Source organism: Molothrus ater, chromosome 12 (genome assembly GCF_012460135.2).
Source record: "Molothrus ater isolate BHLD 08-10-18 breed brown headed cowbird chromosome 12, BPBGC_Mater_1.1, whole genome shotgun sequence".
Classification (NCBI taxonomy): Eukaryota; Metazoa; Chordata; class Aves; order Passeriformes; family Icteridae; genus Molothrus; species Molothrus ater.
Window position 1 is genome coordinate 9,193,732 of NC_050489.2, and position 25,947 is coordinate 9,219,678.

General features: G+C 38.5%; 1 protein-coding gene across 2 annotated transcripts; it reads left to right on the plus strand.

The window, feature by feature from the left end:
* On the plus strand, positions 1–25,616 carry CYLD (CYLD lysine 63 deubiquitinase). Of its 2 annotated transcripts, none has more exons than XM_036390196.2 (17): positions 1–98; positions 3,805–4,465; positions 5,681–5,983; positions 6,853–6,958; positions 8,010–8,105; positions 8,451–8,567; positions 10,078–10,457; positions 11,874–12,039; positions 12,836–12,977; positions 13,470–13,592; positions 14,883–14,974; positions 16,043–16,109; positions 17,456–17,588; positions 18,002–18,110; positions 19,169–19,287; positions 19,891–20,107; positions 21,550–25,616. In XM_036390196.2, exons 2-17 carry the CDS (start codon positions 3,959–3,961, stop codon positions 21,732–21,734), a joined length of 2,862 nt encoding a protein of 953 aa, XP_036246089.1. In that variant the 5' UTR covers positions 1–98; positions 3,805–3,958; the 3' UTR covers positions 21,735–25,616. The 2 variants fall into 2 exon arrangements, with proteins under 2 accessions (XP_036246089.1, XP_036246090.1); XM_036390197.2 differs by having other exon boundaries at positions 5,681–5,848.
* Positions 25,617–25,947: the final 331 nt, after the last annotated feature.

Genomic DNA, 25,947 nt, shown 5'->3' on the forward strand with positions numbered 1-25,947 from the left:
GCGCGGAGAGGGCCGGGCCGGCGCGGCTCCCGGCGCCTGAGGCCCCGGGGCAGACCCGCGGGCGGGCGGGAGGCCCGGGCCGGGCCGGGCAGGAGGAGGTGAGGAGCGAGCGGGGCCGTGGGACGTCGCTCGGCGCCGTCAGGCAGGGGCGCGGCTGGCGCGGCCGCCTGCTCAGGCCGCGCTCCGGGCGGTTCCGTGAGCTGTCCCCGCGGGCCGCCGCCGCCGCCCCTGCGGCGTTGGGGGAGCCGGGCCCAGCGGCGGGGCCGGGCTGGGCTAGGCCGGGGCTGGCGGTGGCTCCGCTCTTGGCGGGCCCTGGTGGGCCTTTCCGCCACCACAGCCTCGATCCCCGAGCGGCGCCTTGGCCGCTCCAGAGGAGTTTCGGGACTTTCCTGGCCCGTCCTGCGCGGAGCCGCCCGGGGAGCGGAGAAGATGCTCAGGTTGGACGGGGGAGGATCATTATCCTCCAGAGCTGAGCCTTGCACGGAGCCTGGCGGGTCGCACGGCCGTGCCCTGCCATGGAGCACTCCGTGAGAGAAGCGGCGAAATGCGATATTCGGTATCAATTCGGAGACTGAGCACACGTGTTTCAGTTTTGGGGAGGGCTGGCCCGGAGTGTCTGCAGAGCGGCCGCATTGGTAAATCTCGTAACGCCACAGCATTCTGGCCTGTGAGAATGATTCCTGTTCTTCCTCTCAGGAGGATTATTTGTATCAGATTTATAATGCCGAACACAACCTATTTTCTTTTAGGAATAATGCTGCCAGTATGAAAATCTTTGTATTACATTGGTTCCACCGCTGTTTTGAGAAACAGTTTCTATTTCTTCCACTCATGGCTTGTATTGCCGGCATGTAATTCTGTGCATTGAGATGCACATAAATTTCCTTGCTCCTAGTTTTAACCTTCCCATGAAAATTGGTTTTGGGCTGTTGAAGAACAGAACTTTGCATCTCAGCTGGTTTAATTATTTTTGGTATTAAAGTGTCAGGTTTTAAAAGAAACTGTGCAGTTTATTTTAGCCTTTTCATTTTATACTCTGAATCAGAGCCACAGACGTGTGCTCATTCTGAAACTTGATAGCTGGTTTCATCATCTTAATATAGTTCATCTAAGGCTCCTGCAGGGTAGGAACAGAGGTCTTGAATTTCAGAGCAAACTGTTATTCTGATGGGATTTCTCTGTAGCGACAACAGTGACTCACAACCGAGGAATAAAGGAAATTAGGGAAGCTTTGAAGTCAGGTAGCTTATGGCCTATTCCTGACAATTTTTAAAATGTTTTTTTCTTCCAAAGTATGTAGTGTTGCAGTCATAATTGTGTTTTTCCTGTTTCTCCCTAAAGTCTTTTGAGCATGAAAAAATTCAGATAGTGGGTGGAATAGAAGTTTGCAGCTGAACAGGCTCTGACACTTAAATTGTCCTTGTTGGTGGCCAAGTTCTCTTGGGTTTGCACAAGTCTTGTAGCTGCTGGTGTGTAGGGCAGCGACGGCTTTGTGGTAAGGATTAGGGTGCTTGGTTCCCAAGTTAATCATACAGTGGTCTAATAGTTTGTTCTGATCATAGTCTGCTATGACTATGCTGTCTGTGCAGCAGAGATTTTTCTTTACTCACAGAATTCCATGGAAAATGGCTGTAAGAATAATCCTTAAATCAGTAGTGTATATAAAGGTATTTTTGATATATTGCCAAAACTTAATGTCCTTTTAACAAGCTTTTCTGTGCTCTTAAAAGAACTAATTTATCACTTGTATTATTCTAAAAGAAGAGTATTTGGCTTTTAAAGTTGTATGAGACAGTGGTTGTAGATGTGTTTTTAAAGGAAGGCGTTTTTAAATAGTGATAATGAACCCTTTAATAAAGAAAAGCCTTTTGGTACTGTAGCCAGTGGGTTTAGTAACATTTCTGTGGGTGACTAGGGCTTTGAAAGACTGACCACACACCACATAAAGTTATTATATAATCTAAATGCAGCTCCTGACAAGTTTTTAGACTGAATTCTTTATTACTAAACATGTGAAGATTGTATTGTTGCAGCCATGGACTTGCAAACAAGATATACTTATTATAAGATAGGTATGATAAAGCTTATTTTAAAAAAATAATTAATCTTTTTTAAGCTGTTGAACTGACTTTCTCTTTTAATATATATATTATTCCATGCATACTTACTAAAATTAATTATTTGTGTAAATGAGGTAGGGAAAATCAGGATCCCTGTAATGTTGGAGATACTTGTTTGCAGTCTCCTGGGGATTAAGAAACTTTGTGAATGGCTCAAAAAAAAAAAAAGGAAAGTGAAATGTGTCAGTTCTTGAAAGAACATAAATGTTCTTGAGAACATAAAATGGAGTTATGAAAAACAAGATAGGGTTTTTTTCCCCTATTGTGTGAAAAAAGTAAAGGGAGAAAACTACTCAGAACTTGTATGTAACTCTTATTTTACCATCTGAGTACACTTATTAAAACTAATGGTCATTTAATCACGTTTCCATGTGGGGCAGGAGGGGGGAATCTTGCTGTGTTCTTCAGTTTCCACATAAACTATTTCAATCCCATGCTCACACCACTTTTTGCCTCTAGTTACTGCTTTTCTTTGAGTTTTGTTAAATAGTCTGTTTAAAAAGATGAGGGAAATAATTACAGGACTGCTGGATTTCATTGCTTTCCAATCGCTTCTGAAACTGGGTTCACAGGGTAGGAGAAATAGATTTTGTGCTATTTGAATGACATCAGAGAAAAGTGGTGGAGAAATAGGGTACCTAGGCACAAGGACAAAGATCATTTGCCTTTAGGTATAAATAGTCATTGAGATTGTCCTTTAACTGAATTAAACTGTGGCATCACAGGTTGGGAACAGGAGCATTTCCATGACAATACATTCTGAACTTGTACGCTGCCCTTTGCTGTCATCTTTAGAAGAACAAATCCTGCTAAGGTACTGCAGATCTTTCTTCATGTATCCACTGTGATCAAAACTGTAGACACACATGCTCAAAGAAGTATTTTCAAGTTGTTCTTTTCCATTTTATTAGTTGTGAGCTGTAGTTTTCTAAAGATGATGTTTAACTAAGATGTTTGCTCCATGGTATTTTAATAACTGAAAGTATTTCTTACTTTGTTGAAGTGAATTATCTTTCTAGAATGATAAAAATAAGAGCCTCCATTTTTTTTCCTGAGAATTGCATGTTGCAATGCTGGCACAATTTAGTCTTCATATATTGTATATTACTGGAACTGTCCATTTCTATTAAAGAAATGGCTGTTATAAGTTACTAAAGTTCCCATTTTGTGCTGCTCTATTTTGTCAACACAATTTTCTGCTTCAGTAGATCAAAATGTTATGCAGGATGACAGATGCAGTACACTTTGTCAGAAATAAGTAGTCACTAAGCATGGGACGAGACCTTTATAGTGGAAAGTTTCATTGAAATGCTGTTTGTAAATAGAACAGGTTGTTTATTTATGTTCATTTGCACTTAAGTTTTCTTTTTGCTTTCACTTATGTGTCCTTCCTGTGTTTTCTGCATTTCATTACATGTTTTCCACAACCCTTTTGTCACAAGGAACCGAAGAAGGAAATGAAATACACTGCAATAAGGAGCAGAAATGGATAAATGGGTGTGTCCATGATCAGCAGTGCAGTGGCTGTTCTGGGACTGTGGTCACTGCCTTGCATTTTGCTGGACTCTGATCTGTATGAGGAATGAGTTGCTCACAGATTTAAATTGTTTTATGTTTTACTTAAGGCTAGCTGTGCTTATCTAATTCCATTTTATCTTTTTTTTTCTTCTCTTTTTTATTCTAGGCTTCCTGCTCTGAATGTGTTTCTTTGAAAAATGAGTATTGCATTGTTTCAAAGAGATTGGACCCTCCAGTAGAATTTGAAAAGATCACTGCATCTAAATAAAGAACTTATTTTTCTTGAAGACTTCTGTCCAGCTTTTAAAGTTCTAATCACAATGAATTCAGGCTTATGGAGTCAAGAAAAAGCAAGTTCATCCTATTGGGAAGAGAGGATCTTTTACTTGCTTCTCCAAGAGTGCAGTGTCATAGACAAGCAGACTCAAAAGCTCTTGAAAGTGCCCAAAGGTAGCATTGGGCAATTTTTTCAAGACCGTTCTTCTGTGGCACACTCCAGAAATATTCCATGTAAAGGCAAGAAACTGCAGATTGGATTAAAGATTCTGGAACAACCTCATGCAATCTTGTTTGTGGATGAGAAGGATGTTATAGAAATAAATGAAAAACTAGCTGAGTTGCTTCTGGCTATTACTAACTGTGAGGAAAGATACAGTTTGTTTAAGAGCAAAAGCAGGTTAGCTAAAGGAGTGCAGATAGATATTGGCTCTCCTGTTAGAGTACAGCTGAGATCAGGGGATGAGAAATATCCTGGAGTTGTTCGCTTCAGGGGACCCTTAATGCAAGAAAGGTCCCTAACAGGAATATACTTTGGAGTAGAGTTGCTGGTAAGTTACTTGCTAAGGGGTGGTATCAGATATACTTTATGAGGTGAGCTAAATATGTCTTCAGTAAAAAGAGAAAGTCCTAATGATTTTTTTTTTCTGGAAGCATATTACCCCTAAAATCCATTACTTTTAGTCTTCTCATAAGTACTTTTATGTGAATGTGCCATATCACATCAGCCTTGTAATCTCCATGTTAAGTGAAGCTTGATGTGGTACATGGGCTGGCAAAAAGACTTGAACATACTCTGAGTCCTCTAGCCCAGAAAAATTTAATTCATAGAATCGTGGAATGGTTTGGCTTGGAAGAGACCTTAAATATCACCTAGTCCCAAACCCCTTGTTAGGTCAGGGACACTTTCCAGTAGACCAGGTTCCCCAGAGCTCCATCCATCCTGGCCTGGAACACTGCCATGGATGGAGCATCCACAACTTCCCTGGGCAAAAATATTTACAGCCCTCTCGTGGTGGATGTCTGACTCTCAGATTTCTGTTGAGTACTTTGTTTGCCTGTGTCAGGATACAGTCAGTAAATGAAGGGTTGGATTTTAGGGCTGCTGTTTTTGGTGAACCCTAAAAGTCCAATGGCAACTAGTTAAAATAGAAAATGTATCTGTTCCATGCTCCTTGTAAGATATTTCTGCAAAATTAATGCTAACCATAAGCTATTGAAGAATTAGGTTGAGGAGAGTTCTTCTCTTGTTGTAGAAGTATAATTTTCAAAGTACTCTGTAAACTTTTCCTGAACTCTTTGTAATTCCCCCTGAGAACCTCAGGGAATATCAGGCCCAAGTGTTTCTGAAAATCATCTCACTTTATATGGCATATAAGTGGAATTTTTGAATGCTTAGCCTTATGTCTAGTATGAAGTAGTCTTGTCTTGATATGGCAAGAATTTGATGATTGAAGCAAAATGTGCACCTGAAGAAAACAAGCCTCTCTGAGTTTAAAGGCTTCTGCCTGCAGCTACTCTCTAATCTAGTGACATCTTGCTCTTTATTCCCTGAAGATAGAGTTTGTACATTTACCACAGATTCTGACAACAGAATTCTCTCAGTAATGATAGTGCATCAGGCAAATTCTTAGTGCAATTTATCCAGAACACTGTTATAATAACTGATTATGTTAGTGCTTTATTAGTAGTCTGTTTTTCACAAAATACATGATTGGTTTTTTTATCTCTTTTTTTCCTTCTCTTCCTTCTCCTCTGACCCTTAGGAAGAAGGTCGTGGTCAGGGCTTTACTGATGGACAGTACCAAGGCAAGCAGCTTTTCAGATGTGATGAGGATTGTGGGGTTTTTGTTGCTTTGGACAAACTGGAGCTGGTGGAAGATGATGACAATGAACTGGAAAGTGACTATGCAGCTCCAGTTGACACAATGCAGGTAGAACTTCCTCCTCTGGAGATCAACTCCAGGGTTTCTCTGAAGATAGGAGAGAGTATAGAGTATGGCACAGTTATATTCTGTGATGTCTTACCAGGAAACGAAAGTTTAGGATACGTTGTTGGAGTGGACATGGTAAGAAAATAATCTGACTTTAATAACTTCTGCATGTGTGTTAGCTAGTGAATGACATGCACGTAGAAGAAGAAACATTATCCACAAGCTACTTCAGTGGAGGCTGACCTAAAATGGGAAATAAACACTGTGTTCAAAGATGGATTTGGTAGTAATTTTCTTGGCATCAGGTAAATGGTGTTGTATTTGATGCTGAACAGTTCAGGCAAAATACTCTGCATACTCTGAGGAGCCTCCACTGAGCTACTTGCCATGTTAGGTGTCAGTCATGGAGTCAAGTGTTTGTCTTGTGAGACTGGCTTTGTTCTGCCTGTTAAAAAAGTAGGCTGGATGTCTTTTTCTTTTGTTAGCCATTTTAAAAAGCTTTTTTTCATGTAACTGTTTTGTTTGGCTTAGTTCTACCTTAAAAGTGTGAGTTTCAAGGACAAAAGTTGATCATTCAAGAAAATGCGAAGCTTGTAGTGAAAAATTATTTCTAGCAATATAAATTTTTTTAAACGAACAGCTTTAAAATTTTTGATATTTCAAGATTTTTCTGGTTTTGTAGCTTAGATGCTTCCATTTTCTTGGTTGCATTACCTGTTTCCTAAAAATGCACTGGAATTGCTCTAGCTTGTTTATCAATGTTTTTTAGAAGAAAAATGCTTGTTAAAGTAGGAGCTGTTTCTCAAGAGATAATGTTTTAAGCTTTTGCCTTTAAAGACTGTAATGTTTGGCTTTTCTAAATACAAAATTAGTTACAGGAAAAAGTAGATGTTGTCAAATGTTTTGATTCTCCTATTTTTTTATATTCCTAAAGACATATGTGTGTACTCAGTATGATGTAAATCTTCTTTTGGGATACATGTAATGCGTTTTTCTATTTTTAGGATAATCCGATTGGAAACTGGGATGGAAGATATAATGGAATACAGCTGTGCAGTTTTGCAAGTGTTGAAAGTACACTTCTTTTGCATATCAATGATGTTATTCCAGGTATGCCTTGCTTTCTTAACCAGAAGGCAGACTTTGATAACATCTAGGATAACATCCTCCACCTAGGCACAGTTATATGATTAAAACAATACTGCAGAATTCATTTCCTAAGTTCACTTGAATTACATTCTCTGTTATATTTCTCTTCAGTATTGCCCTCCTTTGGGTTACAGTCTCACTAGCAGAAAAGCTTTAATACTGAACAACATTCCTGTGAAATTGTATAGTATTTACAATACTATGCAGTGTGTAATCTTCTTGAATATGTGAGTGTCTGTAGTGGGAATCTTTTCTGTGGACTGTTGTTCAGTTTACTCCAGGGTTTCAAATATCTTGATCAGAAAGTTGTTCTTTCTGTGCTTGAAAGGTGTTGACAGGATTATGTATGCATTCTGGAAATAAATACTTGGAAATGCCTGTCAAGACTGTGAAAAAACTTCACTGCAGTAATTCACTGAATAGTGTTAACTTGTAACAACTACAGTTCCCTGATTCCTTTTCTGAAGAAAGAAAAGTTTGTATGAGACTTTTGTTTGGGCACTGTCTCTAGGCAGGTTCTAATGAGTCTGTAGTCTGTAATTGTTGCTCTCACACTTCAGTTGGACTGACTTTTCTTATGTCTGCCTTCTACTTACTGGTTTACTTGATATGCATGTTTTTGAATGAATATTCTGCTCTTCTCTGGAGAACTCACAGGGACTTCTCCATTTTTTGAAAAGAGCATTTATTGTAGATGTGTTTGTAGAAAAACCTTAAAATTTCTTATATCTGTTTCCCATAATGGAAATACATACCTACATTAAAGGGTGTGAAGTCAACCTATTTGATGTGTTCAAGAAGTAATGGTAGACTTTGCAGCAAGCAATTGCTGATGTGATAAAAGCAGATTGTATACACATAAAATGTTGTTCTTGTGCCAAACAAGGCTTTGTTCTGCTCAGCGTTAAAGTTTGTGATAGCAGAGCTTTGTTTAGTTTTGAGGTGAGCTTTGTGAGCATAGTGAAAACATAGCAAAGGGAAGCTAATACTCTCTTCATGTGTCATATCTTAGAGACTGTGTCACAGGACAGGAGACCTCCCAAGCTTGCCTATACCTCAAGAAGTGGAGACAAAGGCTTGTTCAATCATAGTAAGCCAAAGGCTATAGGTATGTATGGGAAAGGATTTTCTTTACTTTTGTAACATTACTGTAACTGTATTGCAAATGCCTTCTTATATTCATAATTTATAGTCATGAAAAATTTGCACTTGAGAGGAATTTTTCTGCCTTCTTTTCAGCTTGGTGGCTGCGATTTCAACTCAGAGTGTGTGTTGGTTTGGTGTAGATTTCTGCCTTGTTGTAAGCCTAGAACTGTGTTAGCCTGTGTTTGCTCCTTTGTGGAAACTGTGTCTTCTTGAAAGTGTACTAACAAATTTGTACAATTAAATAAGAGTTTAGATGACCTTTTGTAAATAGAGATTAATCTCTTCAATAAAATATGTTGTTTTCCAGGATCTACCTCTGAACCTGGAAATAGAAGCAGATCTGAAGTCTTCTACACATTAAATGGCTCCTCAGTTGACTCTCAGCCTCAAACAAAAACAAAATCCCCATGGTATATTGATGAAGGTAAAGAGAGGATAGTTTTTTATATAATTATTTTTACCAACCAAACTGGAGTGTATTATGTTCTTCAGATAAAACAAGGATGAGATTAAATGTAAAACAATTGGACTGTGTTGTCTTAGTGGAATACATATTACATCATAAAAAGCATCTTGAAACCCCTGTGAAAATGTACTCTGTCTTGGTGTGACCTGTGGTTTTATTCTGCATGTAGGAAATTGTTCTTGGCAACTCATGTGCAGCTCTGTGGGAATGCTCGTGTCTCACAGGCAAAATAAAAGCTGAGGCTGGGATGGAGGACAAGAAGTATTCCTTGTAGCTGAGTGTACACAGTAATTGTATTTTGTCAGTCTTTGTAGCTGTGTTACAGATCCAAGGGAACTGTAATATTGTGCCATGCCAGCTAATCAGTCTAGAAGTGGGAGTGGGGAAATGATCTAAGTATATGTGGGATTTTTCTGTATTTTTAAGAAGTTATTTCTCTAAAATCTCTCTTTTTGTTTTTAAAAGTATGAGTGCATGTACTTGAAGGATCTATATATCTTGATTTCCTTGCAGACCTATTTTTCTTTTTCCTGGTAAACTTTAGAAAAGTGTGGCTAACTGGCTTAATGACTGAAGGGTCATTAAGAATACTAAACTCTCAACTTACACCAGAAACCTGTAGCAGCAGTAGCATCTGAATTCTTTGAAGCACAAAAGGAAATGGGTTAAAATTGTTCTTGGTTCTGTAACAGATGTCTTTTTAATGTTTTTAAGACATTAACTTCATTTAATGAAACAGCATGGAGAGAATGGGTGAAGATGAGGCTTTTGTTCTGTGAATACCAATTGTGTATTAGAGACCCTTCCAATTCAGGGTATTCTATGTCTATGTAGAGAGATGAGAGAAGACACAGTGCTTGTGCTGTTCCATGTAGTTGTGATCTCTTTTATCAGGCACTGCATTGCTCATGACATGTTTAAGTCTTTTGTTCTTTGTAGACACTGATAGATTCCCTGTTTTAGAACCAAAGTATATTGTGATGAAGTCAGTGGAATAAGCACTTTTCCATTTGCAAATCATATCTGCAAGGAATTATTTATGTATTTATAAGCTGTGAACCAATTTCCTCAGTCACAATGACCAGTGAGCTCTTTCTAGTTTTGCCCCCTACAGTCATAATCTTTGGGGCTGTTAACTCATGTTCAAAGAAAAAGCCTCATGTGATGATGAAAAAAAAGATTTCAATCCAAACGTTTCTGTAGTTTCTAACATCTCCTTTCTCTGTGCTGTTCATTTCTGTTGCTTGTGGTAAAAGTGGTGGGACTGCAGCAGTGTCTGCTCAGTCAGTTCTATGTCTCCAGTGTTGCCAAGTGACAAAAGTTTTCCTAAATGAAATGTCCCCAGCTGTTAGTGCTTCCCACCTGTTACATCAGATGTTGCTGGTTTGAGAGCCAAGTCTTTCCTTTTTTAATAGAAGGAGAAAAAAAATCCCAACACTTACTAACATCTTGGTTTTGATTTTAACAGCTGCTGAAGACCCTTCAAAGTCACTTACTGATTCTTCTTCTGGATTTGGGCATTCTTCACCACCACTGCAGCCACCTTTAACAAACTCTGTGTCTACAGAAAACAGATTTCACTCCCTCCCCTTTAGCTTGACAAAAACAACAAGTACTAATGGTACTATGGGACATAGTCCTCTCTCTTTATCTGTTCAGTCTGTCATGGGTGATGTGAATACTACAGCTACCCAGGAGAGTCCATCAGCAGCAAGCCCAATTGGAAACTCACATGGTCTTGAAGCAGGTTCCTTGGCTGAAGTTAAAGAAAATCCTCCTTTCTATGGAGTAATCCGCTGGATTGGCCAGCCCCCTGGAGTAAATGAAGTGTTAGCAGGACTGGAACTGGTAAATATAAATTCTAGTTCACATGAATGCTAATTACTAGTTTTGTTTCTCAGAGCTGGTGCCTTTACACTCTGCAAAAGCAGCCAGTCTGGGGGATTTGCCCAAACAGGTTGCCAAGTGATTTGCTTAGTGCTAAGTTCTTTGATAAGATCTGACTTTTATGGCTGCCCCACACCTTGCCCTGTTAGTAGGCTCTGAAATGCATGTGTATCACAGTGGGCAAAGGATTTTGTAGGGCTGATCAACTCCTTGCTTTGGAGGAGTGTCCTTTGCTTATATTATAGAGATTGTAATTGAAAAATGAAATCTAAAGGTCCTTTAAGTGAAATTTATGTAAAATTCTCTAGCTGTAGTAGTCTTTGTTGAATGTAATTTTTGTTTGTTATTTGCAGATCAGCAAGCAGGCAGTCAGAGTGATGACTGTCAGAGCTGTAAGGCTGGTTTTGATAATTGACAGTAGTGATATTGTTGATTTGACAGCCATGTGCTTTATGTGTTTCTGTGGGCCCTTTGTAAAAAAACCCCCACAGTTGCCTCAAACATGAATTGCTGTTGTGTACTGACATTCCCTCCCTGGCAGCTGCTGCCAAGGTTGTGATGGGGTATCGGTTAAATTAACGTGTACACAGTTAGGGAGATGGGGTTCTTTATTTTGGGATAATGTTCAATAAAATTACATAAAGCAGTGTAAAATTATGTAAAACATAAGCAAGGTATGTGAGAATGTGACTGGAATTCCAGCTGTTACAAAGAAGTCCTGATCCTTGTGGGTGTTTAGCATGAAGTTGAAGCCATAGCTTGCCACAGGCATTCTGAGCCTGCTCCTTAGGGTGTCATGCATTACCCTGGGTCCCACTCCTGCATTTCTGCATTAAAGCCTAGCTGTTGTTACTAAGCAGGCAATGTACCTTAAATCCTGTTCTCAAAGATAACAGCTTGTTGTTGTTTACTCCTAGTTTGTGTTCTCTCTTTGATGTTCCTTTTGTGAGTTTTGGAGCAGGCATTTTTCTTGTGCAGCCAAATCACGCTGAAATTGTTCACAGCATCCCATGCTCAGTGGTTTCAATTAATTGGTAAAAAGTGCTCTTTCTAACTACAGAAGGAGTCTGGACCAGGTTAAATTCACAGTCTCTCCTCCTACCTCCCCTAAGCTGCTTCTGGTGGACTTTTTTTTTATTTTGGATGTAGTGAAAGTTTAGGCATGAAGAAAGAAGAAACACACAAGTCTTAATTTTCTCGATAAATCCACTCAAACAACACCTCAGTTGAGGCTTTGGATACTAAATTACAGAAACAGAGTATATCATGCTTCAGAGTAGCAGAAGGGTGACATATGGGTAGATACTTTATCAAATATCTTACTGCAGAATTGTAGAAATAAGAAAAATGCTGAATCCTTCTCCCTTGGATTTTCAGGAAGATGAATGTGCAGGCTGCACGGATGGCACATTTAAAGGAACTCGCTACTTCACATGTGCTCCAAAGAAAGCTCTTTTTGTAAAACTCAAAAGCTGCAGGCCAGACTCCAGGTTTGCCTCACTCCAGCCTGTTTCCAACCAGATCGAGCGCTGCAACTCTCTAGGTACTGAGCTTCTGCTTATTTCCTGTGTATCAGCTGGGAACTGGCCAGGGCTTTGCTTTCATTCATTCCTGCAATAAGTTCTTTTATTGAGCACTTGGAAATCTGTACAGGTATTACTTAATTGAGATGAATAAATAGCAGATCAGCCCGTACAGAATGCAGTGATTCTTGAATTATTCCTTTATGCTTTAAAACAAGACAATGTTTTACAACTGCTAATGTAAAAAGGGTACGGCATAAAAAATTACCGTGATTTTATGACATTTCTTTAAATACATGAACAATCTTGCTGAAAATGGTATTTGTAACTCTAGCACTGTATGATTACATTAAAAGAAAGAAAGGCATTATTTTTCTATAATCTATAGCATCAAATTATTTTAGCCTCTAAATGTTAACAAAGAAAAGCATGTATTTTTATGATGGAAGTTAGTGGCGAAAACTAACTTCAAGTATTTTAGATTTCTTGGGTCACATTGTATTGTCTGGGACAACAGCAAAGTGTCTGATACTTGTAAGATAGTGTGAACAGGGCATTTGTAATGAAAAGAGAACTTCATTCCTACTGGATAAAATTAATTCAGTGCTGCAGGCTTTCTGAAGCACTCTGGTGTGGAATGTAAGGCCTTGTTCACTCTCTGGAAGACAGTGAGTCTCAGCTATAATAAAATGCTATTTTAGTCCAGAGAAGGAATGCTTACACTAAGGCAGCAACTTAGCTATAAAATATTACTAGGAAAATCTCAAGGGGGATAAAATTTGAGGCTTTAAAGTGACTTTTAAAAAAAAATTTCAGCCTTTGGAGGTTACTTAAGTGAAGTGGTAGAAGAAAACACTCCTCCAAAAATGGAAAAAGAAGGTTTAGAGACAATGATTGGAAAGAAGAAAGGTATCCAGGGTCATTACAACTCCTGTTACTTAGACTCCACCTTATTCTGGTAAGTTCATCATTTGTATAGTGGCATCCCTTGCTAGAAATGCAGAAGATGTGATCTTTGCTTGAGTGACTGTGTATTCCTGTGCAGCTGCCAGTGTGCTGTGCTGCAGTCCCTGTGCTCTCCCAGTGCCAGCAGTGCAGTGTTGCTTGTGCCCACTCTGGACTGGCCCTTGTGGATCTGCTTGTTTGGACAGAGGGAGTCCCTGGCCTGTCAATGTTTGAAGGATCAGGAGAGCACAGGCCAGGGGGTGGAGGGAGGGAAATGCCTCTTAGAGCTCTTGGCAGAATCCTGCCTGGGTAACTGGTTCTGCACTTTGCTGCAGAAAGGATACTGGGTTGGAGTGGACTTTGCTGTTTGGTACAGCTGTGTCCCCTGTCCATAACTTTTTCAGTTTGTTTAGTTCTTTAATTCTTCTGTGGCTTTGCTTGGTTTGTCTTATGTTGTTCAGGCATCTGAATGGTCAAAACAAACCTTTTCCTTTTTTCTTTGTAGCCTGTTTTCTTTTAGCTCTGTTTTGGACACTGTGCTACTCAGACCTAAAGAAATTAATGATGTAGAGTATTATAGTGAGACTCAGGAGCTGCTGAGGACAGAGATTGTGAATCCTCTGAGAATGTAAGTGAAGAACTGGTCTCTAGTCTAACATGAATTAGAGAGATCCTGCAGTGTTTGCATTCCTACTGCAAATCTGAGAAGTTTGGCTATCTGCTGCTACTCAGTGTAATTTTTGAAAGTATTTTTACTTTTTCTTCATAGCAAATTTAATCAGTGATAACTGGAAAGAGTTATTCATTGTTTGGTGAGAACTATTTTCACTAGTTTCTTACTTGGAAATGGATCAGCACAAAGCTATTGTAAAATTTGTACAAGTATTATACAATAATACAAAAGTACTGATAAATACAAGTTATGTTTGTTTACAGCATCCTTCTTTACATGGTTTTAATGCTATTGTACTTGAAAAGAAAATTATTTGTGTTATCTTATATGGAGTTTCAGAATTTGATAGATTTAGCAGGGCTTTAAAAGTTTAATTACTTTTTACATGTGGTCTGCAAGTGGTCAAAATGCTTTTATTAAAATAACTTAATATGACCTTTGTAATTTCTCAGAGACAATGAGCAAAAGAGGTGCAACAAAAATCTTCATGAAAAGTTGTTGTTCTTAAGCTTAATTTTTTTCAAACAAGTGAATAATACAGTTGTAGTTCCAAAATTCTGTGGGCTGTCACTGAACAATTTCTGACAAAGATTTTATTTTGATAAATAGAAATGTTTGCCCCTGAAGCCTTGTTCTTGTCAGGGAGTGTGTGCTTGGCCTGCTGTGTTCCAGGGTCAGTGAAACAGGCAGGATAGCAGGATGCACACAGAGTAGCAGAAATCCAGGTGCCTGAGGTGGCTGAATGCCTTACTGTCCTTTGATCAGGCTTTAAAACTTTAGGAGAAAAGTCTGAATGCTCAAAGCCTCAGCTTCTTAGGTCAGCAGTACAGCTCTGTGTCTTTCTCAAATATTGAATTTTTTTTTGTTAACAACTCCCACAGTGCTGTTATGTGACATTCTGAAATGATGTATTAAGTAAGCTGTGTAAATTAGAGTGAAAACAAATGAAAAGTAATTAACTGACAAATCCAAAAATAGTTATCCTGGTAAGTTGATGATTAAAATGCTCTTGAAGGTTGTAAAAGCATTGAGCACTACATTAAATTTATACTACATTAAGAAAACTAGGAATCTGATTAAATATGAGAAATCAGTATGTAGTTTTGAAGAAATACTGTATGCAGTTAAAAAAGGTTTTGAGAACCTGTATTTCAGTTTTTAAGTGATTGGTTTTGGCTTTTTTTTTTTTACTGCTCTGACTTGATCAAAAACTAGCTAATAGCTTATTAAACCCATTTATCTTAGATATGGATATGTATGTGCTACAAAAATAATGAAACTGAGGAAAATACTTGAAAAAGTTGAGGCTGCATCAGGATTCACTTCAGAGGAAAAAGGTAATGGGGGAGGTTTGCTTTTCTTTTTCATCTAAAATGAAGGAACTGAGGAACCTTGCTACATAATTAACCAGAAAAAAGCACCCAGATATTTCTCTGTGGCAGTGGTGTCTTGAGCAGAGATCTGAGTGACCATTGGCTGCTAGAAAGGTCTTTTCTGTTTCCTCAGCTAGGTAAGGAACCCCAGCTGAAGAATTTCTGGAGTCTTCCACTACCTGGATTTCTTGTAGTGCCTTCCTGTGCCCCTGGAACTCCCTTCTAGCAGTTAGTGGAGAAGACTGATAAGGCTGGGATGTTTGTCCTCTTTCTCATTGTCACTTTGATCCATGAGGAATAAATTTTGCACTTCAACATTTCATTGTTACATTGGTTATGTAGTATTTTAAGAAATAAAATGTTCAAATCATGTTAGAAAAATCAGTTCCCAACTTTTTGATCATCTGCTGCATATATTGATTAATTAGCATTGTATTATGTACCTGTTTTGCTTTTATTCAAGAGAATCCTACTTTCTTTGTAAATACTGAATGCTGGAACCAGTATTAACTGCAGTTAGTGGCAGGGAGAGAAATACACCAGGAAACTGTGGTGGGGGAGAACAGCCCTCTGGGAAGTGCTGTTGGCTGCATTCTTGGTTAGAGAACTTGGTCTCTGGTTGAGTTGAACTTGGGACTATGGTGTAGGTGTTGTGTTACTATCACTGCTCCTCACTGCCTCTCTGCAGAGTCACTGTTTTGAAAGCTTTTATTTCTTTCATTTCAAAAGATGTGTGGTGCTAAATGATTCCTCTGAAATACAGAGCATCTTTTTTAACTTTACTGGAAAGTCTTGTTACCCTGTTGAGCCTGTACCTTTTATTAGGGCCTTTTAACACTAAAAGAATAAATAGAGGTTTGTCATGAAAATATTCCTAGTTTGTCATAATCTTATTGGGGTAATAATTAAGCTGTAACAATTAGCTGTTACTTTGTTCCTATGAAAATTTTGAAAACCTTCAGTTTCAATGAGTCTTGAATAATGTGTCTGGTTTTATGTGCTGACAAAACTTTTTTTCTCTCCTGCATCCAGATCCGGAAGAATTTTTGAATATTTTATTTCACCATATTCTGAGAGTTGAGCCACTGTTGAAAATAAGGTGAATCTTATTTCTTTGACCTTCAAGGGCTTTGTTGTGTCTGTGCCATACACAGAACATCACTCATGTTCCACCATTCAGCTTTAGCAGCAGAGTTTGCGTGTAGTGTGCACATACCTGAACTCCTCAAGGACAATGCAGAAATCTTCTTTCTTTCTAAATAGTGGTAACACTGAGCCATCATGCTTTTAGAATCCTCTCAACACCTGAATACCCTGAAAAGCAACTTTGGCTTAAATGCTGGCTGGATTGGAGGAGGTTACAGTTTATAGCAAATTTGATGAAAGTTCCCAGGAACTTTTGATACTGAGATGAAACAGCTCCAACCCAATGGTTTTCTTTTGCTGTTAGAGGCTAGTTAGTCCTGTATGATTTTTCTCTACAGTAGCAAAAAACATTTCTTCAACCTGAGCATCATCTTTTATATCCTTTCTTTTGTACTTCCAGAGGAGGTTGAATTGTTTATCTGAAGATCTCCTCCCAAATATATCAGAGTTATGTTTATTTAACAGAAACATGATCTGAGAACATTGATATTTGATACTTTATGTTTTGAACATCTGACCTCAAAACATACTTAATTTGGTAGCTTAGTCCTGTGTCCCTCTCCCTAGCTATACAAAATGTGTTGTGGTTTTGTGGTTCTTTTTTTCTCCTTATGCTGAGGATAAAGAAGTTTCTCCAGACTACTTCCTATGGCTTGCATTGGCAGTTTGTGTGGTAATCTTCCTCAGAGCTGGCCTAGGTGTGAAGGAGTCTTAACAATAACAGCTGGACAGCCTTGAATTTGGATTATCCTTTTGGAGAGTTCTCTGCTAACTACAGAGCAAGTCTAGCAACATTAGCCATCTGTGTGAGACTTCCACTGCAGGAAGCAGTGTAAATATCTCCCTGATTTAGAGGAAATGTTTCATTAAACCCATCATACTGAAGATAATCAGTGTTGTTTCATTTGATATTTTATTACTGAAACTCTTAATTGTCTCCAATGAAAGCTGCTTTATTGTCTTGGAGTTTTTGATGCAGATGCTTAGTTGGTAGTTCAGCCATGCACAGACATATGGTTTTAAAACATGCTCTGAAATTTGCATTGGTTTGGTTTCTTTAAATTTTTCCATAATCAATTCAAACTGCCTGGCACTTCGTTGTTGGGGGCAGAGGGCTGGGCTTTGTCAGGCTTTGCTGTTTGTTTGGGTTTTTTTTTAAAGCACAATATATTTCAATGCAGAGAGGATGTCTTGTCACTATTTTCATGTAGATGTTCTTTTCCTAGAAGATACAGTCATCATTACAGTAGAGCTTCAGAATCTGTTTTTTGGTTTTTTTTTCTTTGAAACTGTTTTTAGATCAGCTGGTCAGAAAGTACAAGACTGTTACTTCTATCAAATTTTTATGGACAAAAATGAGAAAGTTGGAGTCCCAACAATTCAGCAGTTACTGGAGTGGTCATTCATCAACAGCAACTTGAAGTTTGCAGAGGTCGGTGACAGCAGTTGCCTTGTTAGAAGTGATCATACCTAATACCTAAATATCTGTCCATTCAGCAATGGGAGAAAAGTAGGATTTGGTGCAAAAACATGCAGACATGTTGGAAATGGGAATATTGTGTGAGTGATCCAGATGCCTACATAGCAAAGGCATTTTAAGGTTCACTTAATGAGATGTATTCTTTGGTTGAACAGATCAAAGTGATTTAGGTAAAGAATTACTAAAAGAAAACTTCTTAGCTGCTGCCATTGAGTTGTTTAAAGGACTAATACTTTGAGATACCTCTGTCAGTGGGCTGTGAGTTTAAAAAAGATGAATATATTTATGGCATTAGAAGAATGTCTACAAAGTTAGATAATTTTTTATGTCAAGTTCATTACATTATATTCTGGCATTTTACCTAGGCACCCTCTTGCCTGATTATCCAGATGCCCCGGTTTGGAAAAGACTTCAAAATGTTCAATAAAATTTTTCCATCCTTGGAATTAAATATAACAGACTTACTTGAGGACAGTAAGTATATAACTTTGCATTGTATAATGAAAGAGAGTTGCTGAGACCAACTAAGTATTCCTGATACTTCTGGTGGCTTGTTGGTTTTTTTTTCTGTTGAATATTTACCAAGATAGTGTGAGATGCTTGGGCTGAGGAGAAATGAAATTTTACTGAGTAGAAGGCTTTTTTTCCTCATGTAAATTAGAAGCTCTAATTTCAGAAGAATATATAGATTACAACTTCTTTTTTTGTTTATTTAAGTTTTGAGTACCTGTACAACTGAACTTATTTCAGGACTGTTTTTAAAATTAAGTTATTAGTAGCAATGTAGTTCATTAATATTGCTGCTCATTAGTTCATTAGACTAGAAGGGAGCCTGAGATGAGGATGTGCACCTGTGGTATATTGTGGTTGTACATTTTTTAACCATAATTATATCACTTCTTTTTGTGACCCAAGTTTCTGCCATTGGTCATCCACTGAATTTTTTATTGCATTATCCTAAGGAAGGACACCTCGTTTAAAATTTGAGTTAAGAATTAATAAAACTGCCAAAATTTCTTAGAATAATAATCTCTGAAGTTGCCATGGCCTTTTCTCTCACCGTCTTGGCCATCAGCTTATGCAGGTTTTTTTTTTTTGGTGGTGTTTTTTTTTTTTTGTTTGTTGGTTTTTGGGGTTTTTTTTTGTTTGTTTGGTTTTTGTTTTGTTTTGTTTTTTGAGGGTTTTGTTTGTTTGGTTTTGGTTGGGTTTTTTTGTTTGTTTTTTTTTTTGCTGGTGTTAACAGCTGTAGGAGCTAAGACCACTATGATGAGAGAGAGCTAACATGATTTAAAAGCCTGTTTTTGCTTGTTCATGCACTAGATTTTTATCATCGTGTTTTGCCACTTACCAGTGTAAATGTTTTTCTCTTAATCCACGTTGCACCAAAGTTAAATAGAGTGGTACATTTCTCTTTGATTAGCAATCTCATTTTAACTTTTTTTTCAGGAAGTGTCATCCTCCATGTAAAGTAATAGTTATCCTTCATTTCCATATTCCTTTTGTTAACAATGACACCTTTGTTGCCACTGCAGCTCCCAGGCAGTGCCGTATCTGCAGAGGGCTCGCTATGTACGAGTGCAGGGAGTGTTATGAAGACACTGATATTTCTGCTGGCAAAATCAAGCAGTTCTGCAAAACGTGCAATACACAGGTCAGTGCTTGTCTTTAGTATTCACATGGGTTTTACCCAAATGGTTAATGTGTGGTAGCTGAAAGAAAGGCAGAAGAGATAGTGAGGCTTCTTCACCAGCGCCAGTGTAGCTGCCACCCACTAAGTGAAGTGTCTCCTTTGGTGACAGATCAGACTCCTGCAATGTGTTCATCAGCATGGCAACTGCCAAATCCAGGATTGGACACAGTGGAGAAGTAGTAACTATGTGTTTTAAATCTAATTTCATGTTCATGCTACCTTGTTACAATTGATAAATTCAAGACAGAAATGCTATGTTTTGCTGTTTGGCAATTGCATGAAGATGTCAATCATGGCTTGTTTTCAAATCTGAGCATAGTAGAAAACTGTTGCCTTAAACCTGACCTCCCTTCTAACCTTAGATTTGAATTTTCTGGGCAATATTGAACTACACTGGTGGGGAAAAACAGAAGAAACATTTAGTCAGCTGCTGTTATTGCAGCTCCTTCTCTAACACCATTAATCTTCTGTTCAGCAGTAATGTCCTTTTTAGCTTTGTCTGCCACTGAAACAAATAATCTTATGGGGTGTTTTTTCTTTTCTGAAATATCACTTCACCTGTAGGTTCATCTTCATCCCAAGAGACAGAGTCATAAATTCAACCTGCTGTCGCTTCCGAAGGACCTGCCGGACTGGGACTGGCGGCACGGCTGCATCCCCTCGCAGAAGATGGAGCTGTTTGCGGTGCTGTGCATCGAGACCAGCCACTACGTGGCCTTCGTCAAGTACGGCCGCGACGACTCCGCCTGGCTCTTCTTCGACAGCATGGCAGATCGGGATGGTAACCTCTCCTTCACTCCTTCACTTCCTCTTACGGTTTTGTATCTGTGGTTTAGATTTCAGGGACTCTTTCCCTGAAGTTTTGGGGATATTAGTGTAGTTGAACTTGATGTGTTCGATGCTGGATACTGATCTTGGCTCGGTCTTACTGTAGCGCATTGATTTCATGGCAGCTGCTGATTTGAGTATTCTGAATTTCACCTCAGTTTGGTACCTTGTTAATCAGATGGTACAGAGGTAACTGCAGAAGCTTCCTAGTAGGACTCCCTATCATTTTTCTATGCTTTGCAAATTAGGCAGAGACAATTAATTTTAAATAATCAGCTGCAGGAGTGTACTTTCCATTTATATTTAAGTTGATGTACATGATTATTAGTTAGCATACAAGTATTTTTATTACTTAAATGACTTATGGTAGCTGTCTTTAGGATAAAGGAAGTAGTCACACATTACAACATCTATCCTATTCCTTTGAATCCCTTTAGAGTTATCAGTGGAAAATTGTTACCCATTTGTAATAATACAAATGTCAGTAAAACAACTGTTAGATGCTGCCTTTTATACAGATCCCATTTAAATATGACTCTGTAGTTCTGGTGCCTAAGAAAAAGAGTAATAGATGAAGTGTCAGACACATAGTAACAGTTTTTGCATGAAGTATTCTTGAACCCCTCTGTTACAGTCTGAGTTGGCAGGGAGAGAAGAGTCTTGCCTCATGTTGAAAATTGTACTGCTACAGAAGTAAAGTCAGTTTCTTACAACGACCTGAAGACAATCAAGCTTCGTTTCAGAGTGCTTGAAATACGTATGACTGATGTTTGTAAAGAACCACTTTATTTCAGGAATTTAGATCATATGAGATGCTGGAAATATCTCCTGCTGATCTTTGGGGGGGGTTTAGTATTGCAAATATTTTTCTTCAGCTTTTCTTCATAAGCTGAAAATCTCTGCTGGGAACAGCAGGATGTCCATACTTGTGTTGTTTGAATTTGCTCAATTTTATGAAAATGGCCAGGAGCAAACAGTGCCTTAGTCTTGCAAGTCAGGTACAGACATGGTTTGTAAATTCATCAGCTGTTACCAGTTGTCATATTATTCACAGATTCAGTGCATGTGAGGTATGTATTCAGGTCACTTTCCTAAAGTCACACAGAATTTTTAGTGTTAATGAAAACCCAGAGTTCCCCCTGGTTTTGTGTGGTGTTTACGTGGGTGTGGTTTGTTGGTAAACACTACAGGATATTCTGATTCTAATAGTGATTTCTTGAACAATACACTTCTCATAGGTGTTTACCCTGCAGCAGTCCAGTCTGGCATGTTTAAGTGTTTTAGAAGGTGTTTTCAAGAACTGGTGAGGCTGTCATAATAAAAGTACATTTTGAATAGCAAATATATGTAGATGTTCTCCTAATCTGTTTCCCCTTCTTTCCTAATGGTTTAAAGGAGGTCAGAATGGCTTTAACATTCCACAAGTTACCCCGTGTCCAGAAGTTGGTGAATACCTGAAGATGTCTCTAGAAGAATTGCACTCACTGGATTCCCGGAAAATCCAAGGCTGTGCACGAAGACTGCTCTGTGATGCTTACATGTGCATGTATCAAAGTCCAACAATGAGTTTATACAAATGAACCAGGATCTCTGCAGAACTGAGGAGACAGTACAGAGTCACCCACTCTTGGGTTTGCTGCAGTTTTGGGTAGTTCAATGCAACCGTTGCTGGCAATGGAAGAAGTTGACTATGACATCCAGAGGATTTACTGTTCCAAAAACTACATATGGAGTTCTGTCACTGAAGTATTTAAGCATTTTGCACTCTAGGAAGTGTGCTTGTGTGTGTTTGTTTTATAAACAAAGTTAAGTTACTAAAACTTAAAAGCTTTAAGTGCATTGATGATACACAGGCTTTTTTAAAATGTTAAAGGTGGAATTATATCAGGAGAAATCTCCTTAGTCCATTGGGAATGTAAGGATTCAGTATTCTAACTCAGTGCATTTCTGTGGACAGGGATGATGATTCTCATCTGTTTCTCTACACCCACCCTTTCTCCTCACCCTTGATCTTTTTAGCACCATAGATTCTCTCTCCAAGAGAGAATAACTTCAGTTTGAGTAAGATAAATTTTAGATTGCTCATTGCATATTATGTTCTCTTATCTACTACATTCTTTTCAGTTCTAAAAATTAACATTCATTTAAATATCTGAATCCCTGTCTTGCAAAAATCAAGCACACAGACTTGCTGTGTTGTTAACATGCAACTTCTGGAGGGGAAAGAGAGGAAAAAAAGAGGGCATTAAGGGGAAGCATAATTGCTAAAATATAAAATTAGCAATGAAAATTAACAGATGTCTTTTTCTAAGTGTCTATTTTTAAAGAAACAAAGCAGTCTGGAACAGAACAGCAACTGTACACAAATGATTCCAGGACAAAACAATAAAATCATGGATTGCCTCAGGGAATGTTACTGAAGTGAATTCTAGTCCTTGGTAAATAGAACTGAATTTTCTACAGTACATTAAGCTACTGCCTGGGAATGTTACACATCTGACTCTTCATTTCAGGATTAGTAATATTATAAAGAGAATATTAAAAATCTCTGCTTGGAAAGATGAAACTATACATAAAGGTATATCAGAGTTTTACTGTATACCAAGTACCTGATGAAAACTAACTTGAAAAGCTGCAAAACCTGTGTTTATGTAAAGTATTATACTTTGAAGTCTGTTGGTTCCTGTTTGCAATGACATACTGTTGTTTTAGTTGCCTTTTAGCTACTTCTGTCTACACTACTGGCAAACATGCAACTCTATATATACAGTAACATCTGGTCGTACAAATTGCATCTATATGAACTGTACATTTTCAACTCAAACTGTTTTATATGGAAACTTCCTTTTTGGGATCAGGTCTATAGAAGGGAAGAGATAACAAATTTAACAGAGGAAAAACCACATTGAAAAAGCCACTGTTTTAAAGGCAATGGAGACTGATCCCTTAATGTAGAAAGTGTGGTTACTTTGTTTTTCTTGGAAAACCTAGAATCTTTCTTTGGGACACACTCTACCATAGAGGGTAGAAAGTTTGAAAACTGCCTGAAGGACTAATCTGTGAGAAGCAGGGGCTGCTGAGGGGGTTGATCTGTTCCATTAGCCTTTGCATGAAGTGTGCTCTCACCTTTCACTCTCAAGAGCAACAGGGTTGTTAGAAGTGTCACCCTTGCTTTGGCCTGGAAGAGTCTCCTCCTGGCTTTCTTGTTCCTTGCCTTATTTAACCAGTCTGTGCTCCTTGGCCAAACTCTCTTTTGTTTTAGTACAGAGCTCTTGACCTCCTTCTCTCCTGAAAAAATTTGGTGAGGTTTTAGATGATGGATTCTATAACCAGGCCCTTGTGTCCCAGCCTGGAAGGAGGTCCAAGCAGTGACCCCTTGGAACAAGGAGCAAACACAGGCCCAAGCACAAACCTGCACCCAGGAGACCAGTCTGAATGTCTGGATTCTTTCTCTTCCCTAGCCCTAGATTTATTTTTGACTTTCCTAGTGCATTAATGTCATGTGTCTTCCACTGGTGTCATCTTTGCAACCATCCCCCCCAGCCTCATTTCCTCTTCCTGCCTGAGCTTGGAGAACAGCCTTGGACCTGCTATGGCCAGAGGAGAGAATTGAAATTGGCAGCCATATTCAAGTTTCCTAGGTGAATAATCTTGTAGCAAAATATCCACTCTTTCATACAGCTGGAAACTATCCAGCTTTTCAGGAGCTATACTCGATTGGCAGAAGTGAATTAATACACAGGGGTGTAAATGAACTTGGCTTCTTGCCTCCAAACTCCTGGCCTTTCAATGGAAAAGGAAAAGAAATGTGGACTCTTCCTGTGGGACACATAGGGAATATTTACTGTGCACGCTTCTTGGTGACAAATACTGTGTTGGGAAAGGCAGGCACTGCTCTGCAGCCTGCCTTTTGTACCATAGATTGTTGCAAAATGGTAAATAGTTTTGCAAGCACTGTATGATTACATGGTTAGTTTGTTGCCCAATTAAGAGGGCAGAGATATCTTCTACAGCATGCAAAAAAAAATAGTTTTGGCAATCAAGGAGTCTTCTTTTAATCTAAAATGTATTGCTATGTTCTGTACTGCACTGCATTGGAGGTGATCTGGCAATGTAAATGAAATGTTACAGAAATAACCCCAATTTTATTTCCTTTCTCAGAAATGAGTACACAAACAGAAAAGTGATTTCACTGTGAAAGGAAACTTGTAAAATAACTGATATACAAGGGTAAAAAAGGTGGGGTTTTCTGAGTGTTTTTTAGCCTTCAGCAAATATTTGTAGGGGATTTGAATAAGCTATTTTGAAGCTTGCATTCTAAGCATCTACTGCTGTTAACTGTAATGCCCAAAGAGTCCAGTGACTAAGCACCCAACTTTTATGTTGTTTAATGCATTTGGAAACCTCCCAATCAATTATTTACTTTTTTTAATATGGTGAATGTCCCCCCAAATTAATAGCACTTAGATCATTCTTCATGGTTTGGCTCATAAGTACTGCTAACAATGGCCTTAACCTGTGAGTAGGAAAATACATTGACAACGTGGTTCCTGACAGCCTGAAAAAATGTAAAGTTTCGTAGGACAAACTTTTGTAACTGGGGAAAAAACCTTCATCCCATGCAACTTGCCTGCTCTGCTAAACACTTTTAGAAGTAGGGGTTCAAAATGGAACAAATCACTGTGCCACTAAATCCTTGCTTATTTTGAACATAGAGGGTAAAGAGGAGGTATTAGCTAAAGGTGATGCCTTACAGATTTACTCAAGCAAACACAATCCTTCAAGAAAGCCCCAACCAAACCCACTGTAAGTTACATCAGAAAGCTTGTTGTTGGGCAGGGGAGATAATTGGAGGAAAAAATACAAAAATATCTATGTTCAGTAAAGGTCTTTCTAATATGTGATACTGATTCTGTGCTCTTGGAAATTGTAGTACTGTGTTGTACTGAACAGCCTGTGAGATTCCCATTTTAAGCAAGTACTGTGTGTAACAAGAATTGCTCTTGATCATAAATGGTTCATTTCAATGCACTTATTTTTCTCGTGCACTTTATACTCCATTGAGTAGCTGAGCGTGTCACCATGATCCCTGACAATTGCCAGGTCCATCCAATCCCGAGGCACCACCCTGCTGCATACCAGACTGGTGTGGTTTCCCAACTGAGCTGGTGTAAAAAGCAGCTTGAAAGCTCTGTGTATTTTTACCACTGTAACAAAGCATGTTTTTATCTGTTCTTGATGTTTTGCTAAATAAACATCCCATGTTTTGTGCTCAAATAGTCTCTTAAGCTTACAAGGCTGTCTCCAAGAAGGCATAAGGGAAACAAACCATTGGATCAGGTTGCCCTCAACTAGCCTTAACTTATTTTTTTTTCAAATGGTGGGGCTGAATGAGCTGCTGCTGGAAAGGAATGTACTATGTGCTCTTTCTGTATTAATATTAATTAAAAATATTATTCTTATGGCTCTATGCATTTCTTTGGGGCTTGGAAATGTGGGAGTGTAATGAAAAAGCATGAAGACGAGGTGAACTAACCAGCTTGTTTTGTGTACTTACAGGCACTTTTAGGTTTATACTTATATAAACATAAATATATAAGAAATATATATTTCTTTTAGTCCTTCAACATTTCTAGGAAACTTAGGAATTGTTGTATTGTATAAAATCAAGTCTAAGAATACTACTTGTATCTTACCAATTAACACCTAATGCTGTAAGGGAAAGCCACTGAAAAGGAGCTATAGCTGCCTGCAGTTTTCCTGGGGGGATTTTATTTTTAAATTCTTAGTACA